The 23,298-nt window shown below is 36.4% G+C and overlaps 1 protein-coding gene across 25 annotated transcripts in view; it reads right to left on the bottom strand.

Moving 5' to 3' along the window:
• The window catches only part of nfasca (neurofascin homolog (chicken) a), a 275,383-nt gene that overhangs the window by 67,608 nt on the left and 184,477 nt on the right, over window positions 1-23,298 (bottom strand). For 16 of the 25 annotated variants that reach the window (XM_039749089.1, XM_039749099.1, XM_039749091.1 and 13 more), the window contains 11 exons: window positions 23,031-23,162; window positions 20,540-20,683; window positions 20,022-20,133; window positions 19,670-19,836; window positions 19,406-19,550; window positions 14,105-14,164; window positions 11,759-11,883; window positions 10,717-10,752; window positions 10,423-10,524; window positions 7,025-7,222; window positions 6,805-6,875 (listed from right to left, as the gene is read on the bottom strand). In XM_039749089.1, the coding sequence (XP_039605023.1) occupies window positions 6,805-6,875; window positions 7,025-7,222; window positions 10,423-10,524; window positions 10,717-10,752; window positions 11,759-11,883; window positions 14,105-14,164; window positions 19,406-19,550; window positions 19,670-19,836; window positions 20,022-20,133; window positions 20,540-20,683; window positions 23,031-23,162 (1,292 nt within the window). The remainder of the gene's footprint in view (window positions 1-6,804; window positions 6,876-7,024; window positions 7,223-10,422; window positions 10,525-10,716; window positions 10,753-11,758; window positions 11,884-14,104; window positions 14,165-19,405; window positions 19,551-19,669; window positions 19,837-20,021; window positions 20,134-20,539; window positions 20,684-23,030; window positions 23,163-23,298) is intronic. The other 9 variants (XM_039749110.1, XM_039749108.1, XM_039749109.1 and 6 more) reach the window with 3 other exon arrangements.

Consider the following 23,298-nt stretch of genomic DNA (forward strand, 5'->3'; position numbering starts at 1 on the left):
ACGCACATAATCAGTCCATTCAGTGCTCCCAGTAGAACTCTTTGCACTATATGCCTATGTACCTTGTACTTATTTTTTGTATTGCATACTTTGATTGTGCTATTATTGTCATTTTATGGGAAGATTATTGCTTTTGGTGGAGTTGCACTGTGTATAATGACCATAAAGGAATTCAATTCAGTTCAATTCATTGTTATAAGACTGCCTGAAATCATTATGATTTTTAAAATAAAAGACTGATAGCAATACCAATTAATGGTAGGCAGCACCAAAGAGAAGTACAAAATCATTATTAGGAGACAGGGAGGAATTTAAAAACCAGAAAGACTCAGAAATCAAAGCATCAAAATCAAAATGTGAGACAAATTAACAATAAGGTAACAAAAATTATTTTCTGCCACAAAGTTCCATAACTGCTCTAATAAAATTAGTATTTTTGTTCTTCTTTGATGCAATACCAGGATAATAACAGATATGTGGCAACATCTTATATAGGCAGGAACTGCATCTTGTGAGCACTGTAACCAGCAATAAAATTAACAACTTTAAACAACCTGACTTTCCCCATGCAGAGGTAATCAAAAACAAAATAAAATGTATATGCTGTATATTCCCTGTTATTCATTTTTAATTTATTGAAACAGTCTGAGCTTGGGAAAAGTGCTATGTATATAAAATGTATTATTAATCTTATTCTTCTTATTATTATTAACTATCAGAAAAACAAAAACACAAAACAGAACAAAATAACAAAATAAAACAACCAAAATTATAACTGCATTGCAATTACATTGCAAAAGTTTGCAGGAAACCCACATTGTTAATAAAACTGAGAATGAAAACAAAAATTCAGTGGTAAACCCACATTGTTAATAAAACTGAGAATGAAAACAAAAATTCAGTGGTTTAACTGTTGAATGGCAAGATTAAGTGTTTAATATTGAACTTCTACTATTCGACTTACAGGTCACATTTTCTGATATTAAGAATACTTTAAAGGCATCAATTTAAAAAAAATACATTTTCAGGAAACTGATTTATAAATGCATTTTGACTTTTGTTTGGCCATTTTTGATTTAATGCTTTGGTTTTGCATATTGCCTAGTTTTGACTTTGACTCATTTTTTGCAGATAAAAACAAAATTAAATCTTTAATTCCTAATGAATGAATAAATAACAGTGACAACAACAACTGGAACACACTATACAATTAAGCAATTATTAGGAAAACAACATTTTTGGTAAAAGTGATCATTATCTGTGCGTTTGATTCTATTATCCTGTAAGGCCAGAATATTAGTCATTTTCTAACTCACTTATTCCAGACCAAGGTTGCAGGGGATGCTGGAGCCAATCCCAGCTTGGATATATTGCAAGGCAGGAACTAACCCTGGACAGAGCCGCCAGTCCATTGCTTGGCGATCACAGACACACACACCCACACACTTGGGCCAATTTAGTATCAAAAGTCAACCTAACTTGCATGTGTTTGGACTGTGGAAGGAAACTGAAGCACACAGAGGAAACCCATGTAAACATGGGGGAAACATGCAAAGTCCAACCTGGAAGGACCTGGGAAGTGAACCCTGGTCTCCTTACAACATGACAGTAGTGCCACCACTGCACCACCATGCTGCCCTAGCCAGAATAATAAAAGGGAGTTTTTGGTCTCATCCGTTGCGGGGGATGGACATCTGAAGCAGAGTTCCGTTAGCAGCGGTGTTATTTTTTCTATTATTTCTAATTATCCCAAGGTATTCTGTATTTACCCAACCCAAGGAGGTTCTATTACAAAATATGCAAGCATATATAAACATGACCGGTAAGAAAGGGGCTCAGAAAGAAACGGAAAAGAAAACTAAAGCTACATCCAAGCCTAGACAAGCAAGCCCAAGTTCAAGGTATGGCCTTTCAGTCATTGACCTGGAACAGACAGACGAAAGCCCAGACTTCTTGGGACCACAGTCCGCTGCATTATCTCCAGTTGAGAGTGAAAATGGGAGTAAATGTGCAAGTGATGCAGGTCACGATAGCTCGCCAATTCCAGAAGATCACTTGAAACTGGAAAAGGCCTTGCAGTCCGCGATTTTATCTACTCCTCGCGAGCCGGGAGCATCGGCTGTAATAGGGCTCGCTGCTTCATCTACGGTGCACGAAAGCAGAAATGATATTTCCGAACTGAAGGTAATGATCGCTGAGCTCAAGCAAGAGATAAAGAAAGAAATAAATGGTATGCTCAAGACAAGCGAGAAGACAAGTGAGAAGCTGTGGCAGGATAATAAAAACTCGGAGAAACGTGTATATAATCACTTTGAGAGGGCCTTTAAAGGTATACTGGAAAAAATTGAGGAGCACATTCAGGAAAAATGCGTCTCAACTGAGAGCATTTGCCGATCAGCTGGAAGACGTTAAGCAGACATTCACGACTCGAATTGAAACAGCCGAACATTTAGCCGCTGATGGAAAAGCAACAGCTGTGAATTCCAATGCAAAAAACTCGGAGACAGACTTGCTGCTCTGGAAGATGGATGCAGAAGGAATAATATTAGAATTGTGAAAGTCCAAACCCAGTGAGATTCGTAGCTGAACTATTCTCCAAAATAACTGAAGAAGACTTTAAACCAGACATTGAGATAGCAGCAGCTTAACGCATATGGGGATCGAACACCTCTAAACCTAGGACTTTTGTTGTGCGCTTCGAGAAATTACAATCTAAATTAAATGTAATGTCACTTCTCAGACAGAAACAAGATATTAAAATTGAAAATAACCTCATTTGTATTTTCCCTGATTTCTCACCCTCAACAGCTGCTAAATGTGCCTTTTTTTATAATATTAAACAGCGCTTACAGAAAGCCGATATCAGATACAGCCTCTTGTATCCTGCCAAACTTAAAGTGGATATTCAAGGCAAACATTACATCTTTATCACTACGGAGGAAGCAGATAAAGAGTTAAGAAAGCAGATCCTGACACTTTCCTGAAATACGATTGTGAGTCGCACCCTGTCATGGCATCGCAAAGAAGATATTACCGGCTGTCTGATTCGCTTGCAATGGTACTGGTACCGTAATTATACATTCTTTTCCCTTGTCAGTCACTTTCAATTTATGTTTTAATTACAATTATACATGTGTATGTATGTATGTGTAGAAGAAATTAAATTAGTAACCCCCTTTTTTTTCTCTTTTTGCTATTCTAAAGGAGACTGTTAAACATCATACCCTTGGTTTATTGTTGTTGTAATTATTGTATTAGGGTTTACTACGCTTATCCAGGTCCACTTTTTAATACCTTTCCCTGGGTCTACTATCTTAATATTTCAAGACTGTTGAAGATTATATTTAATGCTTATAGTATTTAGACTGTATTGGCAATAGATATCTCAATTTTAATCCTCATACGACGCTGCTGGGGGGCTTGCATTGTTTTGGACATGTTGTGTCTCTAGGTATGTCAGAGGGGCTTTGTGAATTTGGGTCCAGTCTCACGTGGGGAGGCAAAATGGGGGGTGGGGGTACTTGGTGGGGGAGAAAAAGAGAGCAAGCTATCTCTACTCTATCCTTTTAATCCTTATAATTATAATTACCAATTTAACAACAGACTGCAATGCAAAAACGCCTCAACAAATCCACAAGCAAGAAGTTCGCAATGCAATCCCAGCAATCACCAACACAAACGGACACAAAATCATAAACCATAAAAATATAATGCACACATTTAGAGACTACTATAAATCCTTATATTCTACTGAGTTTAAAGAAGACAAGACACAATCTAATGCATTTCTGCATGCATTACAGACACCACAAATTGGTACTCTTAGTGCAGAGGAATTGGATAAACCGTTGGAACTATCAGAATTACTAGATGCTATAAAGTCACTTCAGAGTGGGAAAGCAGCAGGCCCCGATAGCTACCCTGCCGAATTAAATACAATAAAATTCTACCTCAAACTTTTCTCCAAGCATTAATCACCGTCTTTCCTAAATAAAATAAAGACATTTTACAATGTGCATCATACAGACTAATTTCACTTCTGAATAATGATGTTAATTAAGATACTCTCCAAAGTCCTAGCTAGAAGAATGGAGAAAGTGCTGCCTTCGGTAATATCACAAGATCAAACTGGATTTATTAAAGGCCGACACTTAGCGTCCAATCTTCGGAGCCTGTTTAATGTAATATATTCACCCGCAACGTCAAACATCCCAGAGATATTATTATCCTTGGATGCAGAAAAAGCATTTGATATGATTGAATGGAACTACCTTTTCACTACATTGGAGTAACTTGGGTTTGGCCTGAACATTTGTGCATGGATCAAACTACTGTATACCAATCCAGAAGCTTCAGTTTGTATTAACAACATTAATTCAGATTACTTTAAACTAGAATGTGGTACCAGACAAGGATGCCCCTTGTCACCACTACTTTTTGCAATCACCACTGAGCCACTGGCAGTTCACTGTTGAAGTGCTTATGAGATAAAGGGGATTATCACGGAAGGACTTGAACAGAAAATTTCTCTATATGCAGATGATATGGTACTGTATATATTAGACCCACAAAATACTGTGACTGCAGTCCTAACAGCACTAAAAGAATTTCAAAAGATTTCTGGTCTCAGAATTAATTTGAATAAAAGTGTGCTCTTTCCAGTGAATTCTCAAGCACACGATATTAGATTGGACATCTTCCCTTTTATCATTGCAGATCAGTTTATATATCTAGGGGTGAACATCACAAGTAAACAGAAAGCTGTTTATCAACAAAATTTCACCGTTTGTATGATAAAAATTAAGCAAGACTTGCAAAGATAGTCAACAGTTCATCTCACTTTAGCTGGAAGAATTAACATTGTTAAGATGAATATCCTCCCTAAGCTTCTCTTCTTATTTCAAAACATTCCAATAAACATCAATAAATCATTTTTTAAGAAATTAGATTCAACCATAACCACACATATTTGGAATTCAAAACATCCATGTATCCAAAGAGCGACCCTAACAAAGACCTAAGGCAGAAGGTGGCATGGCTCTACACAACTTTCAGTTTTATTACCGGGCAGAAAACATACAAACTATAAAAACATGGACATGGTCACAAATAGATGAACATATACAGGCTTGGTCTGCAATAGAAATAAAATCCTGCAGGACTTCTTTACATTCCTTGCTTTGTGCCCCAATAAATACAAATTATCGCCAATATACTAACAACGCAATTGTGCTTCACTCACTCAGAATATGGAACCAATGTAGGAAGCATTATAAGACAGAGAATCTTTTATCGGTGGCACCTCTGCACGAGAACCACTTTTTTCAACCCTCGCAAACATATACAGTTTTTAATGTCTGGAAAACATTTGGTATTAAATCACTTAGAGATCTGTACATAGACAATGTCTTTGCATCCTAAAAACAATTACACTCCAAATTTAACTTTCCAGCAACACATTTCTTTCACTACCTTCAAATTAGAAACTCTGTTAAACAGAACCTGCCAATTTTCCTCACCTCCCACCTCCCTCTATGCTGGAAGAAATATTGCTCAGTTTCAAGGACTTAGACAGCTTTTCTACAATATATAAAACCATTTCATAGTCCCTCCCTTTCAAAGATCCAAGAGGACAGTGGGAAAAGGATCTCTCACTCAACATCTCAGAAAAGGAGTGGATGATAGCAATGCAGGGAATTCACTCAAGCTCAATATGTGCAAAGCATATAATTATTCAACTCAAAATTTTATACTGAGCACATCTGTCTCATTTAAAATTGTCCAAAATGTTTCCAGGGCAAGATCCAACCTGCAAACGCTGCAATCAAGTCCCAGCCTCACTGGGTCACATGTTTTGGGCCTGCACCAAATTAACATCATTCTGGACCAAAATTTTTAAATGCTTTTCAGACAGCTTTGGTGTCACAATCTCTTCTAACCCATTAACAGCTGTGTTTGGTGTACTCCCAGATGGGCTTAAAGTGGAGAAGGACAAATAAATTGTGATTGCCTTTACTACACTATTGGCACGTAAATTTATCTTGTTAAACTGGAAGAATCCTAACTCTCCTTTTTTAAGTCAGTGGGTAGCTGATGTTATATATTATTTGAAATTGGAAAAAATCTAATTCTCACTTAAGAGGATCTGAGCAGAATTTTTTCAGAACCCGGCAAGATCTAATCAATAACATTTTAGAATAAGCTTTTAAAGCACAGAGGAAGCAGATTCTCTCCCCATTTCTTTCTCTTCTCCATTTATCTTTCTTCACATATTAATTCATCTATTTTTTATTCTGCTACCTATGCTCGCTTTCTCAGGGGTGGGGGTTGATTTGTTTTCAATCCTATTTTTGTAAAATTGATCTATTTGTATGGAATGTTGTGTGATTTTAATAAAATCAATAAAATTATTAAAAAAGATTAATAGAAGTAATATTTAAGGCTTATTTATTAAAGGTAAAACAGTAACTTACAAAGGGAAAATGTATTATAGTACATGTATTTATTTTACATAACCTACTTTCATTAAAATTTCTTAATCTGTAATTTTTAAAAAGTTTATATGTATTATAGAAAATAAGGGGTTACTCATGACCATTTTGACTTTCGCACCCACTTTTCAGTTCAGGGTAACTGAGAGGTGACAACTACAAGTTGTATCATTTGTGTCACAGATTTAGAAAATGCAGTCCATAGTTTCATATCTAATATTATTATGGTATACTTTGGAGTTTAACACCTCAGCAAATATATTTAGATTGATTATCCACAATGATCTAATTTATTGTAAAATAAGATAATCACCTCCCAGGTAATTTCCATGTTGTTCTTCCTTGATCCAGCACCACGTATCTTTTGAGGGTACACTTCGGGCGCTGAAACACAAATTTTACTAAAATGAGAAACATTAAGTAATTTTAAAAAAGACCTTTATAAAGGCCTGTGTAACAGTTTTGCTGTCCAGTTAAAAAATGTGTGTTCTTTTACCACTAACAATCTTGCCCTGGTTCTGGGTAACACTTACGTGCTCCACTGGTTCTATAGCGCTCAGATGGCCGACTAGGTCTGCTAGCACCAATCTCATTGATGGCAATGACTCGAAATTGATAGTTTACATATGGGGACAGAGGCAAAATGACAGAGTTGAGGTTTCCAGGATAGCTGGTAAGATTCTTCCACTTTCCACGTTCCCAAAGATCCTCCTCATATTGCACAAGAAATTCTGTGGAGGATAAGCAAATTGATCACTGCAATTTTTCTATGTAACCAATTTTTTATCATGAGTGTACAAGTCATATGAAATACCTTTAGGTGCCGTATAAAATAATAAATTACAGAAACTACAAAAATGTCAATGGGTTCCCTTTCAGATGCCCTTATAATATAATAAGAAACACGTTGTTTTAAGTTTTTAATAGTGTTGGCAAGTGCTACATTCTCAAACTCATTCTTCATTGAAGATTTGTTAGGTGAACCACAGATGTGAAATATGCACTGCTAGGCTCATCACCAGTAGGACTAATATGCGGTGTGGCACCCGGCCGGGACGCCCAGGAGGACCGGAGGAGGGCTTGTACCTCCTCCAGACCGCGAGGGTGCGTCCACCCTGGTTATGTTGGGGGCCACGGGTAAAGGGCTTGGAAGCCCAGCCCTGTAGGGACCCGTGGCCACCGCCAGGCGGCGCCCTGGTGCCTGAATATCCCTGGAGCCCAGCACTTCCGCCACACCAGGAAGTGCTGGGGGGAAGACGACAGGGGACACCCGGACGGCTTCCGGGTGCGCAGCCGGCACTTCCGCCACACTGGGGTGTGTCTACGGAGGAGTGCCGGGAAGCAGCTGGAGCCCATCCGGGTTCCTATTTAAGGGGCCGCCAAGAGAGAGGCATGGTGGGGGAACGGTGCTGGAGGCACTGGGGTTTGTGTGCACATTTAAAAACTGTACATAATTGTAAATAAAGGGTGTGTGGTGAACTTATGATGTCCGTCTGTGTGTTTCCGGGTTCAGGTCCACAGCGGGAAGCCTATTTGGTTGTATTATTATTGTTCTTTGCGCAGTTATGTATATAAAACAAAGAAATTACTTAGACAATGGCATTAGCACTGCAACCTTTTCTAGCCCATGTTGATGTCATGTTATTATGACACATGCAGCTGGGCTATAAAAGTATCCAGACACTTCTTAAACAATGCAGAATGTTTACTTAATGTCACAGTAATGAAAAATACCTTCTTTGTCCACTGCATGTACTTTTAAATGCTCTTTTACTTGTGTCTTACTATTTTAGTAATCTGATTTTTACTTTTAATATATTTAATTTATTAACTATAACAAAATTTTAACAAAATGGTACTAAAATAGTTACTACTATACTGGGTCATTCCATGTCATATTAACCAATTGCATACCCATGTTAGTCAGGAGACACCCTGTAAAACAATTTTCATGTAAGATAAATACTTTCCAAGATTCAGCCAGTTTACCGAGGGAAGGGAGGGTGTCAGTTTTATCTGGCCTCATTTTTTCATCAAATTTCACATGTCCATAGCTCAATAACTAAATGACCAAGCAGGTTCAGATTTTGTGCAGTTCAGATTTTTCGCTGGTATATTAATTGGTATAGTATGTAGAGGAATTAAAACATTTGGTCCAGATGACCCTGCATGGTCACTTGAGTTTTTGGCTTGGCTATGTTTAGGCCTCAGAAGCATATTCGTAACCAATACAGATTTTTTTTCCTTATTCAGATAACTAAATAGGCTTTCTGAAAAAGCAATAAACAGAAAAGTAACCATATCAGGGTTTAAACAGCAGACCTCTCAAATCCAAAAAATCACTTTGGATTTTATTTTGTAAGCTCCCTAATGACATGTGAGAATGTGAATTTTTAATTTATTCTACATTTTTCCTTCTTTTTCAAAACTCAAATCTTATTTTCTTATGCAAATCTTCTATGTTTATTTTCCATCCTCACTAAACATATGCTGAATGTGCCATGAGTCAACAATGGTAATCACTGAGTTTTCAATTAGTAAGTTATCAAAAATTTCAAACTTTTTTTCATATCAAATGAAGACATCCTATGTCATGTTGCTAAACAGAAAATGAGATTCTCCAAGGTCAAAAGAGTACCTGGTAGAACACCACTGTTATATCACTACAAAAGATGGCAAACTCAAAGTCAGCTTGGTGTCTGGTGAAGACAATCAATTGACTGTCTGAATATTCATCGCTGAAGCTGACGCTGAGATTCTGTCCTTTCATAATCACAAACTTCTGATAGATCAGAGGCGTCCCTCATATTAGACTAGTGCCCTATTGGAGGCTATGTTGGGTGCATGTATGATGAAAAATGTTGAATTGGTGTGATTTGTGGCAAGAGTGAATGAAGCAGAATTAGACATCCTGATACGTTTCATGTATCCAAAGTGTCCTGCACAGTCTTTTCATTGGCCACATAGAGACAATATTTATTAGTGGCATTATAGTGTGTCATTGCACTGAGTAGTGCACCTACAACAGTCAGTAGGAGGCAGTACCATCTTGATCTCAAAGACAAAAATGCCTTATACTCTGCACCTTGATTGCTGCTGCAATACCAAGATGTTAACATTTCATTGTTAACTAGTGTTGTATTTAATGAAAAATCAAGCAGCTGTTGTTCATGTGTTGTGCTTAATGTGCCTTTGGTGATTTATTATTAAATACTGGTCTGAAAATTATACCCACATTTTTTTTTGTACACTCGAGAAGACTTCTGGTCGAACCCTGATGCAGTTTTTGTTTATAACCTTTTGAAAAGCTCGGTGTAGGCATCTAAATATGGAAAAAATGTCAGCAGGCTGTATCAGTTAGAAGTATGCTTTTTGAAGGGGCTAAACATGGCAAGGCCAAATATGCAAAATATTTGTGTTCCATTTTTTGAAGGTCTGCTATTACCACGTGGAGTCTTCTGTACCAAACATTTTGATTTTGTAACGTACCATACCTATAAAGATAACAGTATGCTAAATCTGAGCCAGCTAGGTAGGTGGTTTAGTTCTTGAGATGTGGTCTTGTGAAACTGGTAAAAAAAATAAAGCTGTGCCAAAGCTGACTGGGAAGCATTGATCTTACATCAAAACATAATTTTACAGGGTGTCTCCTAGATAACATGGGTACACCTGGTTATTTTTTTCAGGATAACATGGGTATACCTGGTTATTTTTTTCAGAATTGTTTTAAAACAAAGTACATAGGATTTCTGGAAAATCAGCTGATTTGACATGGAATGATGCTATAGTCCACTTATAGTCATAACTTAAGAGGACATGTTCTCCACTTTGAAAGAAAGCATAGAAATTAATTAAATAAATAAATTCATAAAATAGGCAAACAATTTCACATACAACAAGTACAACTTGCGTTTAATATAACTAGCCAGACCTTTTATGGGACTGTGGTTGTCATCTCCTGGAACCCAGGTTAGTCGCACACTCCTTTCTGAGGGGTCTGTGAGCTCTAGATCTGTCGGGGGCTCTGGGCGGTCTGTAAACCATGGATGCAGAGATTTAAAATACAATAATAAAAAAAGAGTTTTTGCTTTATCCTCTTTCTCCAGTTAAATGCAGTGTTAACTTATAAAACAAACTCCTGAGCTGATGATGTAGCTGATGGGTTGCATATCCAATTATATCACATTTATTCTATTTAATTATTGCAAAATACAAAAAAAATTACCTTTAATTTCAGGCACAATGCGAGAAGTTGGATCATCTGTGACAAAAGGTTAAAATCAAAAGTTAGTAGAGGATATTTAGTACTATTGTTAAGGGGTTTTATGGGAAAAATAATGAAATATCCTCAAGACTTCTCTCTGCGGTTTGAAACTATTAGTAGTTAAAGCACACTATCACATTGTAATTCATCAAATTACTTATTAAAATGAATTAGTAACATGATTCTTAATATAGTAGTAAAATGTGAAAAAGCAAAAATTTCGTCAATTTTTCTTTTTGCAATACATGCTTCTTCAAATCCAGGAAATGGAAAATTTGGTTGCTTTAAAAAAGCAGAAACCACTGCTTGCATACAACAGGCATATTGGCTTTATTTTCAGCCATACCAACCACAGTGAATATTTACTATATACAATGGTCCCTTATTCTCCAGCTGTTTTAAGACAATAATCCAGGTTATTCTGCCACAGAAAGAACTGGAGCTAATTTTTATGAATAAGGATCAGAAGATGAAAAATGTTGTCGAAAGATGGCACATTAACCAAAAATCCAAGTCGATCTGTCATCAAGCCTTAAAGTAGCTATAAAAATCAAGAGTCTAAGCACAGTATCTTAACTAGGAAAACGATAAACAAAAATGCACTAGTAATAAAGTAGGATACCACTAAGTGTATCGAGCTGATCTTTCTACTCTTGACCCCAAATGATACATGCAGTGTTCACCTGGATGTCAACCGTAGCACGCCACAGAAATTGCTGCAACAAAACTACACAAAACGCTGTCAAATGTAAGGAAAAAAAAATATAGTTGTGTTAAAGACATGAATTTTTTTTTTATTTTTAAATAAAATTTTTATTTTTTCAAAAAACTTATTGCAAGAAGATGCGGCCACCTTTCAGAACCCTTAAACGAACCTAAACGTCCAGAAAGACAGAACTGTAACAAACACAAATCATATAACACAGGCACTGACTTTAATAACCTATTTAAGAACAGGCACACACTTAATACACTTTTGCCATGAAGGCTGCCATTCACATACCCTGGACAGTAAGGCGGGCTTTGGCAGAATCTGAATCAAGTTCAGTGCTCACAATACAGGTGTAAACTCCCTCATCTTGCTCGTTGACATTGGTGACTGTCAATGACTCTTCGTCTTTCTTCATCCTATTAAAGCATAAGAAGTGAAAAGAATAGGGATGTGAATTAAGTAGACAAAAGAAAAGCTGGCAGTCAACATGAAATTCTCTTAAGTGAAGAAGGCAAACAATATTGTGGAGCAATACACAGAAGCTTTTGGGAAAGCTATTATTCCCTTTTAAACATGGGCTCTATTGGGTAAAGTGAAAGCAATTATAATAAAATCTTGGTGAAATTTCTAATTCTAAAGTTCAAGGTGTAATAAATGAAGGTTACAGAAATGTTTTAAAAAGACTAATCACAAGTAGAGGATACAGTCATTCAATACAAGGAAATGTTAAGAACAGAAAAACTCTGTTTATGTCACTGATTATCCACGTAAAGCAAATTAAAGTCATATTGTTAGGACTTCATTTAGTTTTGTGTTGTTTGGTTTTTCCCCGGTATCTTACCCACAATTATGTCCAAAAGTATCAAAAGTCAAGGCCTCCTCCCAAGTCAGAACACTCATTAAAGCTGCAGTTATGTGAGATGACTATAAAAGATTCTGCACAGCAAAATCACTAAGTGTAATAAAAGTATTTATATAGAAAATCCATATATACAAGCAGTTACTTTAACATTAAAATAATTCATTGGACACTGGTGCTTTTGATGTGTACATGCTAAAGGCACTGGTTATTGTTGCTTGATGTGTTTTTGCATTCCTCAATGACTATGGGAACTTAAGGTTGTTTCAGAATTGAATTGAATATAATTCTGTAAAAATTGTTGGGCTTTATTGTGACCAGAGGGATAGCCGCAAAAGACACTGAATATGAACTTACCTTGTGCTCATGAGACTGATGCACAGTAACTAAGGACAGACAATATATGCCAAATAACAGAGATAAAGTTGGGTTAAATGAAGATCATTTAACTGGGGATGGGTGACTTTCTCTCCAGATCCTCATTTCATGTTTAAACCTGAGCTACGATATTACACACAAAATCAGCATAAACTTTCAGCTGTGATGAGAAGAGTTTGAGCTGCAGGTTTAACATAGCGAGCAGCACTAAGAAAGCCATTGCAAAAATGGTTACATGTTTTAAAAACACTCCTATTTTTCCATTTTTTATTAAAACGTACGCAGTTCAAAAACTCAATGTACTCTGAAATTAAAGTGCAGAAACTAAGACTTGCTTACTTCAACCACTATTCAGCTGGGCTTGAAGTTGCTGTCCAGTGAGGCACCTATCACACAAACTGTTGTCTCAGAAACTTGCTTTCTAGTTCTGTTGTGGATTTGAGTCTACCAGATCATGCCTGTCAGAATTCCACCCAGTTTCCAATTTCCTTTTGATGATGTAGATGACTGAAGTTACTGACACCTTGGCTTTCTTTGCAATTTCTCTAAAGGAAAAGACCTTCACTAATAATAGGTTATAATGACCTGTCTTCTATTATTAATTGACATTTTCTCTCATTTATGATAGCAATATACAATGCACTATTATCCAAATAATGATTCAGAGGGTTTGACAACATAGTTTGTTCTAGCACTGGCTTTCTACAGATAGTTTGCAAGTAATCAACAAAAGTTGGAACACCTGTAGCAATTGTTTGCATCAACTTTCAAAGCTCAATTACCCTCAGATGTTGCAGAAAGCTGTAAGTTGTTAAACCAATACTTGTTTCCTACAAAAGGCCTTTTTTTGTATAACACTGAAAACTACTACTTACATTTGTATGATTTCAGGTTATTCCCTGGACTTGAACTGCTTAAATTTCAACAACATCTGGAAAAATGGGTGTGTTTTAAAACTTTTGTCTGCTAGTATAGCTATGTATGTATTTTTTATATTTTAAATAAACCTGTTTGAGTAAAAAACCTAGGCATAACTTTCCAAAATATCTGCAGTTTAAAGGGGAACATATAGTTTCTCTTTCAAAAAAAACACCTAGCAATACAGTTAATACATTTTTAAGTCTTCAGCTGAACTGTTTTTTATGAGTGACATTAATGTCAGAGATGTTAAAATATTTAAAAATGAATTAGAATGTGCAGCTCTAAATGATGTTAAAGCTTGTGACTGTAGCATTTGCATCTCATATTGTATAAAAAAGAAAATAGAACAAAATAAAAATAGATCATTAGTACAAAATTAAAAGTGCTTTACTTCAATGCATGGTGGAAGCAGATAATACTTTAAGGGTTGGCGTTATGGATTCTGGTTAATTATTTACTGAGGGTAATAAGAACCCTACCTTGGGTAGAACATGCTTTCCACCTCCTTGAACCAATTACTTATAGTCTGTACCAAAGTTCTTCAAAAAGGGCAACATAAAAATAATAATTAAAAGATGATTATAACATAGAAAAACTAGTCATTCAAGGAAATTTTGTAAGACATAGTAATCAAAATGTTGCAGAAAACTGAAGAGGTTTATTTATAGTAGAATAAACATTTATGTTGCCATAAAAGCCCAAATCAGCTGGAATGAAATCCTATTAACCATTTTCTACCCTCAATTGGTTTCAGTTTCAGCAGGTAATTCCCAGTTATTTTCCTATTATTGACCAAAATTGGAACAAAAAATGTAGCCTGATTATTTATTTGCTCATGAGGCATCTCATATAAACAGTTTTTCCTTGGACTGTACTGCAATGTGACTAGTTTAGTCTGGTTTAGTCCCAATCATTGATTCACTTTGTGACCTTGAGGATGTCACTTAACTTCCCAGTGCTTGAGATACAGAGATATGTAAACTATTGTACTTTTCATCTGAACTGGCTTTTTGATTGCATGACAAAATATCATTGGCTTATTGTGTACATGGTGTAAATATTCTGATGCCACAAGACAGTATTGACTCTGCTTTGACACCAACTGAATGCCTATCCTACCTGGAAGGGAGTTCTCCCTTTGAATTGCTCTTCCCAAGATTTCTTCATTTTTTCCTGTAAGGTTTTTATTGAGTTTCTCCTTGTCTTAAAAGAGATTCTGAGGACATAGGTTGATAAACAGGGCTTGTTAAAGTACATCAAGCCATGTAAACTGTGATTTAGGACAATATAAAAATAATATAAAAATACTCCACAGTTGCTATTATTACTTTTATTGTCTGTTTTGCTAGCTGTGAAACACTTTAATTAAATATCCCTTGGATGAAAACGTGCTATGTAAATTAATGCTGTTTTTGTAGTAATAAAAGCAATCTAATAATAAATTATTCTGACCCCAGATTGCTGGTGACTTCAACCAGGGGAATTTTGAAAGGAATCATATTCTATCACTATGGACCTGTTCTTCCACATGTTAATGCCTTTAAAAGTAAACCTTTGGCACAGATCTGGGTTGTGGTTTGTTATAATATTTATATTTTTCTTGAGCTTCTATACAAATAAACCACCTACCTACAGTGCATCCAGAAAGTATTCACAGCACATCAGTTTTTCCATTTTGTTATGTTACAGCCATATTCCAAAATGTATTAAATTCATTTTTTCCTCAGAATTCTACACACAACACCTCATAATGACAACGTGAAAAGAGTTTACTTGAAGTTTTTGCAAATTTATTAAAAATAAAAAAAACTGAGAAATCACATGTACATAAGTATTCACAGCCATTGCTCAATACTTTGTCGATGCACCTTTGGCAGCAATTGCAGCCTCAAGTCTTTTTGAATATGATGCCACAAGCTTGGCACACCTATACTTGGCCAGTTTCGCCCATTCCTCTTTGCAGCACCTCTCAAGCTCCATCAGGTTGAATGGGAAGCATCGGTGCACAGCCATTTTAAGATCTCTCCAGACATGTTCAATCAGATTCAATTCTGGGCTCTGGCTGGGCCAGTCAAGGACATTCACACCATTCAGCCACTCCTTTGATATCTTGGCTGTGTGCTTAGGGTCGTTGTCCTGCTGAAAGATGAACCATCACCCCAGTCTGAGGTCAAGAGCGCTCTGGAGCAGGTTTTCATCCTGGATGTCTCTGTAATTTGCTGCAGTCATCTTTCCCTTTATCCTGACTAGTCTCCCAGTTCCTGCTGCTGAAAAACATCCCCACAGCATGATGCTGCCACCACCATGCTTCACTGTAGGGATGGTATTGGCCTGGTGATGAGCGGTGCCTGGTTTCCTCCAAACGTGATGCCTGGCATTCACACCAAAGAGTTCAATCTTTGTCTCATCAGACCAGAGAATTTTGTTTCTCATGGTCTGAGAGTCCTTCAGGTGCCTTTTGGCAAACTCCAGGGGGGCTGCCATGTGCCTTTTACTAAGGAGTGGCTTCCGTCTGGCCACTCTACCATACAGGCCTGATTGGTGGATTGCTGCAGAGATGGTTGTCCTTCTGGAAGGTTCTCCTCTCTCCACAGGGGACCTCTGGAGCTCTGACAGAGTGACCATCGGGTTCTTGGTCACCTCCTTGACTAAGGCCCTTCTCCCCAATCGCTCAGTTTAGATGGCCTGCCAGCTCTAGGAAGAGTCCTGGTGGTGTCGAACTTCTTCCACTTACGGATGATGGTGGCCACTGTGCTCATCGGAACCTTCAAAGCAGCAGAAATTTTTCTGTAACCTTCCCCATATTTGTGCCTCGAGACAATCCTGTCTCAGAGGTCTACAGAAAATTCCTTTGACTTCATGCTTGGTTTGTGCTCTGACATGAACTACCAACTGTGGGACCTTATATAGACAGGTGTGTGCCTTTCCAAATCATGTCCAATCAACTGTATTTACCACAGGTGGACTCCAATTAAGCTGCAGAAACATCTCAAGGATGATCAAGAGAAACAGGATGCACCTGAGCTCAATTTTGAGCTTCATGGCAAAGGCTGTGAATACTTATGTACATGTGATTTCTCAGTTTTTTTATTTTTAATAAATTTGCAAAACCTCAAGTAAACTTTTTTCACGTTGTCATTATGGGGTGTTGTGTGTAGAATTCTGAGGAAAAAAATTAATTTAATCCATTTTGGAATAAGGCTGTAACATAACAAAATGGAAAAAATTATGCGCTGTGAATACTTTCCGGATGCACTGTATCCAAACCCACCTATACCTACCTACCTACAATGTTAGTATGGATATAAATGTTTAATATACTTTAATATTCTGAACATATTGTTAATATTGACTTTGACTGACCAAAAACCACATTATTTTAGATGTTTGACTTATTTGCATGCCGAAAAGTCACAAGTTTTTGCACTCCCAGTTGCACCATTTATCATTTTAACTCTTACAGTGTACATGCCCTAATTAAGTCATAACCAATTCAAAATTTACTGCTGAAAGAGGAATACTTTGCTTTCTTAAATCCAAGCAAAAACATATTATGTTTAATAACTATACTGCTGCTTTTAAAATTCTACTTTAAATGACTAATTTACTCATTCATTAGGCCATCATGGAGATATATACTGGTCTTGCAAGTTTTGGAAGTTTTCTATATCTAACCAGACATTTACAGTGCTGCCACTTTTTTCAGAGAAAGTTGTGTAAAATGTATTCATCCAAACCGAAGAGCTGCCAAATGTCTGTGGGCAGTTCAGTTGTAGTAACATATCTGTTATCAGATAATAAAGGCAAGTATGCTTCCCGACCTTGGTGGCATATTATATTTTAGCTCATCCCTTTGGAGACCTTCGAATGTTCCAAAGAACCTTTTTTATGAGGCCGCTTTTCACAACTATGGCCTGTTTCATCCAAAGTAAGATGTTCTCAATGATCTTTATTGGTTACAAATAGCTGATATTTGTATGTTTTATTTGTTTGATCAAAACATGCTTTATTCTCCTTCTGGCTTCACATAGTTATACACTGTGATTTCCGACCAACTAGACATTTTTTTCAAATGTCTCAGAGCTTCAAAAGACAGGCAGCAAATAAGCTTCCTCTCAGATCTAGGCAGAGAGAACTCACCCAAACCTCACTGTGAAGCCAGGAAAATGGTTTTTGTAGCTGACATATTATAAAGCACAGCGCTCCAAAATGTCCTCATTATAAGTTGCTAATGATTGTAAGAGTTGACATTTTGTCATTCTACCTATACCTACAGTGTTGTCTATGCTGAAATTTGTACTCCAATATACTGAAAGGCATACACTAGTCAGTGAGATGTTGTCTCATAATTTTTTATAGTGAAAGCCATACACTGCATATGTATGACGTTCACTTAAAGACCCTATCACTTTTTTTTACTTCTCCCATTATCAACCATCAGAATTACTCCATGTCAGATATCATCTGTCACTTACCTTTCACTGCTCATCCCTTTTCATTCATCACTCATCACTTTAAGATTTTGCCTCATCTACTATATACAAATATATTTAATCATCAGCTTTTACAAAATAGAATATAAAAGACATGATGTAATTTGTCAGGTATTGACAGCTAAGAAACATCTGAAAAAACTGAAGATGTTGTATATTTGCTGAACTATGTTTTTTGGAAACATTACCTCAGTGCACAGTGTTCATACTGTTAAAATGATTTGTGTCCTAAATGGTGCATTATGTCCTAAATACGCTTTGTGTGAGCTTTTTGTGAAATTCTTTTCCACACGTGTTCCTTAGGGATTTTTTTACCTGCTGTGTCCCTGCTTGTCTTTTCCTTTCTGGCTATCGAGTGTTTTAATTATATCCTAGTTAGTCTTTTTTAATAGACTTATTCTATTTTATTTACTCTTATTTAAATTTATAACATTTTTAAAATTCGTATTTGTGTTCCTAGTTCCAGTGAATATTTTGTGTTTTGAGAAAAAAAACATAAAGGATATTTTATGATAAAAAAAGCAAATCTACTTTTTATGAAAAATTACATTTTAGTTTATTGTTAAAAACTTCATGTTTTTAATATAGGTTTAACAAAATTTTTACTTTCCACTGGATTTGGGCGTAACAAAAAAGTAATGTTCTCAATTTGACTAAAATGTACATATTGCATTTTGTGACGAAATATACATTTTAACCACTTCTGTATTTTCAACACTCCTCAGTAATTATTGAAGAAATACTCAGATTAAAATAAAAAATACTGAAAAGCAAATTTACAGTACTTTGAGTTTATAAAGTAACAACAGTGTAATTAACAAGTATACAAAGCAGGAGAAAACCCCAGATTTCATTCATTGGGAGAATACAAAAACATCTAAGATGGATGCTGTCAAAAATGAATACTTAAGATTGCCCAACTTAGGCTTTAGGTGACCACAAAAGACCTCCCTTACTGGGCTTACTAAAGGTTTGGAAATAAAACCTACTAGAAAAGCTCCAATTACATTTGATCATTATTTCACTTGCTAATTTTTTAATCCATCCTCATAAGGCACAAACCCACTATGAGCTGGCACACTTACTTGCACACCAACACTCATACCTGGTAGACCAATGTCCAGTGCTGGCAACTGTGCTGATCTTATTTAATCGGATATACATCGGTTCTACTTTTTGTTAAATGTATTGAATTTTTTTGTTATTATAAATGTTGATTGCATTTTGCAATTAAACAAATTACTGTTTTTATGTGATATTTTTTGCTTTTACTGAGGTTACACCTACCTCCAGCCAGACAGGGGGTTGTCATCTTTGAGCCAGGTAACAATTAAGCGAAGAGAGGGGTCATATGAGATTCGACAGTCAAACCGAGCGTTCTCCCCACGTTTTATGACCAAGTTCTCTGGGGCTCTCACAATGCGTGTTGGGTCTGAAACACAGGCATCATGCAGGCATTATTGCATTAGCAAAGCTTTAAAATGATTCTATCGTGTATTTTTCAAATGATATTCAATAGCAACTTAATATGAGAAATGTGCTTTTTCTGACCTTTTACTTCAAGCCTGACTTGCTTCTCAGCCTTGCCCAAAATGTTGGTTGCCACACACGTGTAGGTGCCCTGATCCTCTTTCCGTGCCCGTTTGATTTCTAATGTTCCATTGTCATAGGTGCGGTACTGTCCTCCATCTAAGTTGCTTCCCTGACCATTCTTAAACCTAAAGAAGATAAATCACATATAAGGTCAGTTCAAGCCTTCACTTTTTTTACTACTTATTTTCTGTTGTTAAGGCATACAAGATTCATTAAATTAATAATAATGAATACGGTTCTCACAATTTTGTGCAGTTACACCTTATACCTTAACAACCCAGTTTTGCATAAAATATACACAAATACACACCAACGTAGCATGGGCAAGGGAGAGCCAAAAAATGGGCAGTCCAAATGAGTCCGATTGTTCTCAATCACTCTGATGACCTCGCTCTGTGGAGCTAGCATGCGGGGCTGAACATCTGCAGAAACAGGAAAACATTTAAAGAACCTACCTTAACAACTCTTAAATTCTAAGGTAAACCGAAATAAAGTTTTTTCAGAACTTTATTAATTTTGCATTTTCATTATTTTTTAAATAAATGAAATTCTTCATGTTAATAAGGGCCACATTCTGCCATTACCTGTTAACAGCAATACAGCACTATATATTTCAACATTTTTCATAAAATATACTGCTGGAATTAGTGTCAAGTATTTACCATGTACCATTCCTTCTTCGTAGACTAGGGCTTTTAAACCTTTGTATATGTGATAAATCCTACAGGTTATTTGGACATTGTTAAAACTCAGTAACCTAGTAAGTTTTAAGACATTTTTTCTTTGATAACCTCATGTATTTTCCACTTGTAGCCATCAATATCTTACCTAGGATATTGACAAAAGCATTAGCTAACAAGTACCCATGTTCATTTGAAGCATTGCACTGATAAACGGCACTACTACCAATCTGAACAGAACGGAAAATGATGGTGTCGCCTGCAACACGACGGCTTGGATTTGGAGGAGCACCTAGGAAAAGAAAAAAGCAGAAAGTTGAGATAAGTCCAGCAAAGTTCACATCCTGCCCTAAGTTTAACTGTACTGTCTACTTCAACTATTGTATTATATTTAATAGCTAGATACTCACGGTGACAAATCAATATTCAATCTGTAATAAAGAACTCTATCTACAACATGAAAAACAAATCAGGAGTATGAAAAGTGATATATATTATTCCAAAATAGTTATGTTAACAGTATTACAAATTTAAAGAGCAAGGTGTTAAGGAGAAGAGCAGAATTGAGAAGTTAGTCTTCTCTGAAGTTCTTGCCAAACGTAAATCCTGATAAGACTGAGGAGATCAGAAAGATCAGACTTCAGTTTTGGTGTATGATAGACAGGTATAGGTTTATGGTATTTTGGGACACATTTTGGGGTAGATGGGACAACAACATCTGTTCTACAAAAATAAAATACACAATGGGGGTACCTCTAATGACTAGAGGCTAGCAAGTGTTGTCCAAGTATACAAAAAAAGTGACCAAAATTTTACTACCAAGTTTAGGCCAGTAAGCCTAAAATGTATCACTTAAGCAGCCTAAACAAGGGCAGCCTGTGGTGTAGCAGTAGCGCTGATGCCTCATATTAAGGAGGACCAGGATTCATCCTGTGTCCTCCATACATTGACTTTGCATATTAATTTGTTTAACTGTGTTTCCTTCTGGTTCTCAGAATTCTTCCCACGTTCCCAAAACATGCAGGTTAGATGAATATGCTGAATTAGCCATAGTAGGTGGGTGGTATGTGTGTGTGTTTTTAGTGTGTTCCCCTGTGATGGACTGGTGCCGCGACCAGGGGAGTGTTCCTATCTTGCACACTATGCTTGCTAGAATAGACTCTAGCCCCTCACTACCCTACTCAGGATTAAGAGGGCTTAGAAAATGGTATGGAATAGAGCTAAAAAAGGTTGGACGGAAAAATACCAAACACAAAACTTAAGCCTGTTATGACATGACAACATGCTGATTAATTTCTGAGTCAAATCATGCAATTCTTATCAGTTCTTACCTTCTTATCAATTGCTATTGTAATGACCTATTTTATGGTCAGAAAGATCAGCACATCAGAGAGGTAAATACTGAAATATTATATAATCGTTTGGGTAATTTGGTTCCTAGGGCGCAAAGCCTACTGACGCTCATATCTTAATTTTTCATTTTGATGTTCAAAATCTTTGATATGGTGCCACTTGAGAGGCTAATAATCTAACCAGAAGAAAATCTGCCAGTTAAATGCACACCCTCTGAATCAATGTGAAACTGACTCAAACACAGAAAGAAACGGTTAACGATTTCTGAATTTGGTCATGTTAAAAGTAGTGTCCCATAGTAATTAGTGTTGGAGTCACTGTTCGTTTTAATTTATATACAGTACACAATGATGATAAAAATATAACTAATCTACCTGGTTACCTACTCTAAACTAGGTGAAATGACAGATTCCTTAGGGTCAGCAGATGGACCTGGACTGAATATGGGCTTGACAGACATGTGGCAGAAGAAATTTAATGTAAATAAATGTAAAGTATTGCATAAAGTTATTAACAATATTAGATCTAAACACACAATGGGGTCCCTGAAACTTCAATTTATACCTTATGAGAAGGACCTAGGAGTAATGGCTTTGTCAGGGTCCACATTGAGAAAATAGGCAGTAGTAATTATGAAGGCTAACAGGATATTACTGTAGCTTATATGGCACATTGTGCTCTGCACAAGTCAATGGAGGTCATTCTTAAAACAATACAATGCATTAATGAAATCTCATCTGGAATACTGTTTGCAGTTCTGGATGCTGTATTACAAAGAATTCAGATATGTTGAGTAAATCATGACATAGTGTACAAGATAGTAACTAGATACTAACTTAAAACTTGACTGGATGATTTTGGCCAAAGTGGGGTATGTAGGAATGATCATTTTCATTTGGCTAAATGTCCTATTCTTATAAGTTGTTCATCATTTCTACTGAAATCTAAAAGCAAATACCAATCTAAACCCCTCATATAATATCACATTATTTATATTGCCACTCATGTTATATAACTGAGATGCCATTAATCACACACAACTTTCTCTAACATGTCTCACAAGAATTTACCACATGGCTTAGACCTCTGTTTAATTTTTCTTCCCCAAAGATTCCATCTGAGCCCCACTGTAGTGACCAGTATGTATTCTATACGTAGATATTAGCAGTAGAATTATGCCATTGCGGAACTGCCTTTCGTGAGTAACTTTACACAAAACATTATCGTATATCTTTAGCCCGCCCAATATCACATTTGTTCATAACACAGGCTGAAATGCCTCTTACTTTCTATAGGATCTCCATTGATAAGCCATGTGATCTCCGGTTTAGGCAGCCCATTTGCTCGACAAATAAGATTTCCATCCTCCTCCGGAGCAAGGATCAGATTTTTCGGTTCAGACAGCCAGTATGGTGAAGCTGTATAAGATAAAATTTGTATGAAGGAAAAAAAAAAAATAGAATAAAAGCAGGCTAGTTACACTGCTATTAATTATGCTTTGTTCAACATTTAGTATTTGAATTCAATGAAAAGACAGATGAATTGGGCTGATTG

Source organism: Polypterus senegalus, chromosome 3 (assembly GCF_016835505.1).
Source record: "Polypterus senegalus isolate Bchr_013 chromosome 3, ASM1683550v1, whole genome shotgun sequence".
NCBI lineage: Eukaryota > Metazoa > Chordata > Cladistia > Polypteriformes > Polypteridae > Polypterus > Polypterus senegalus.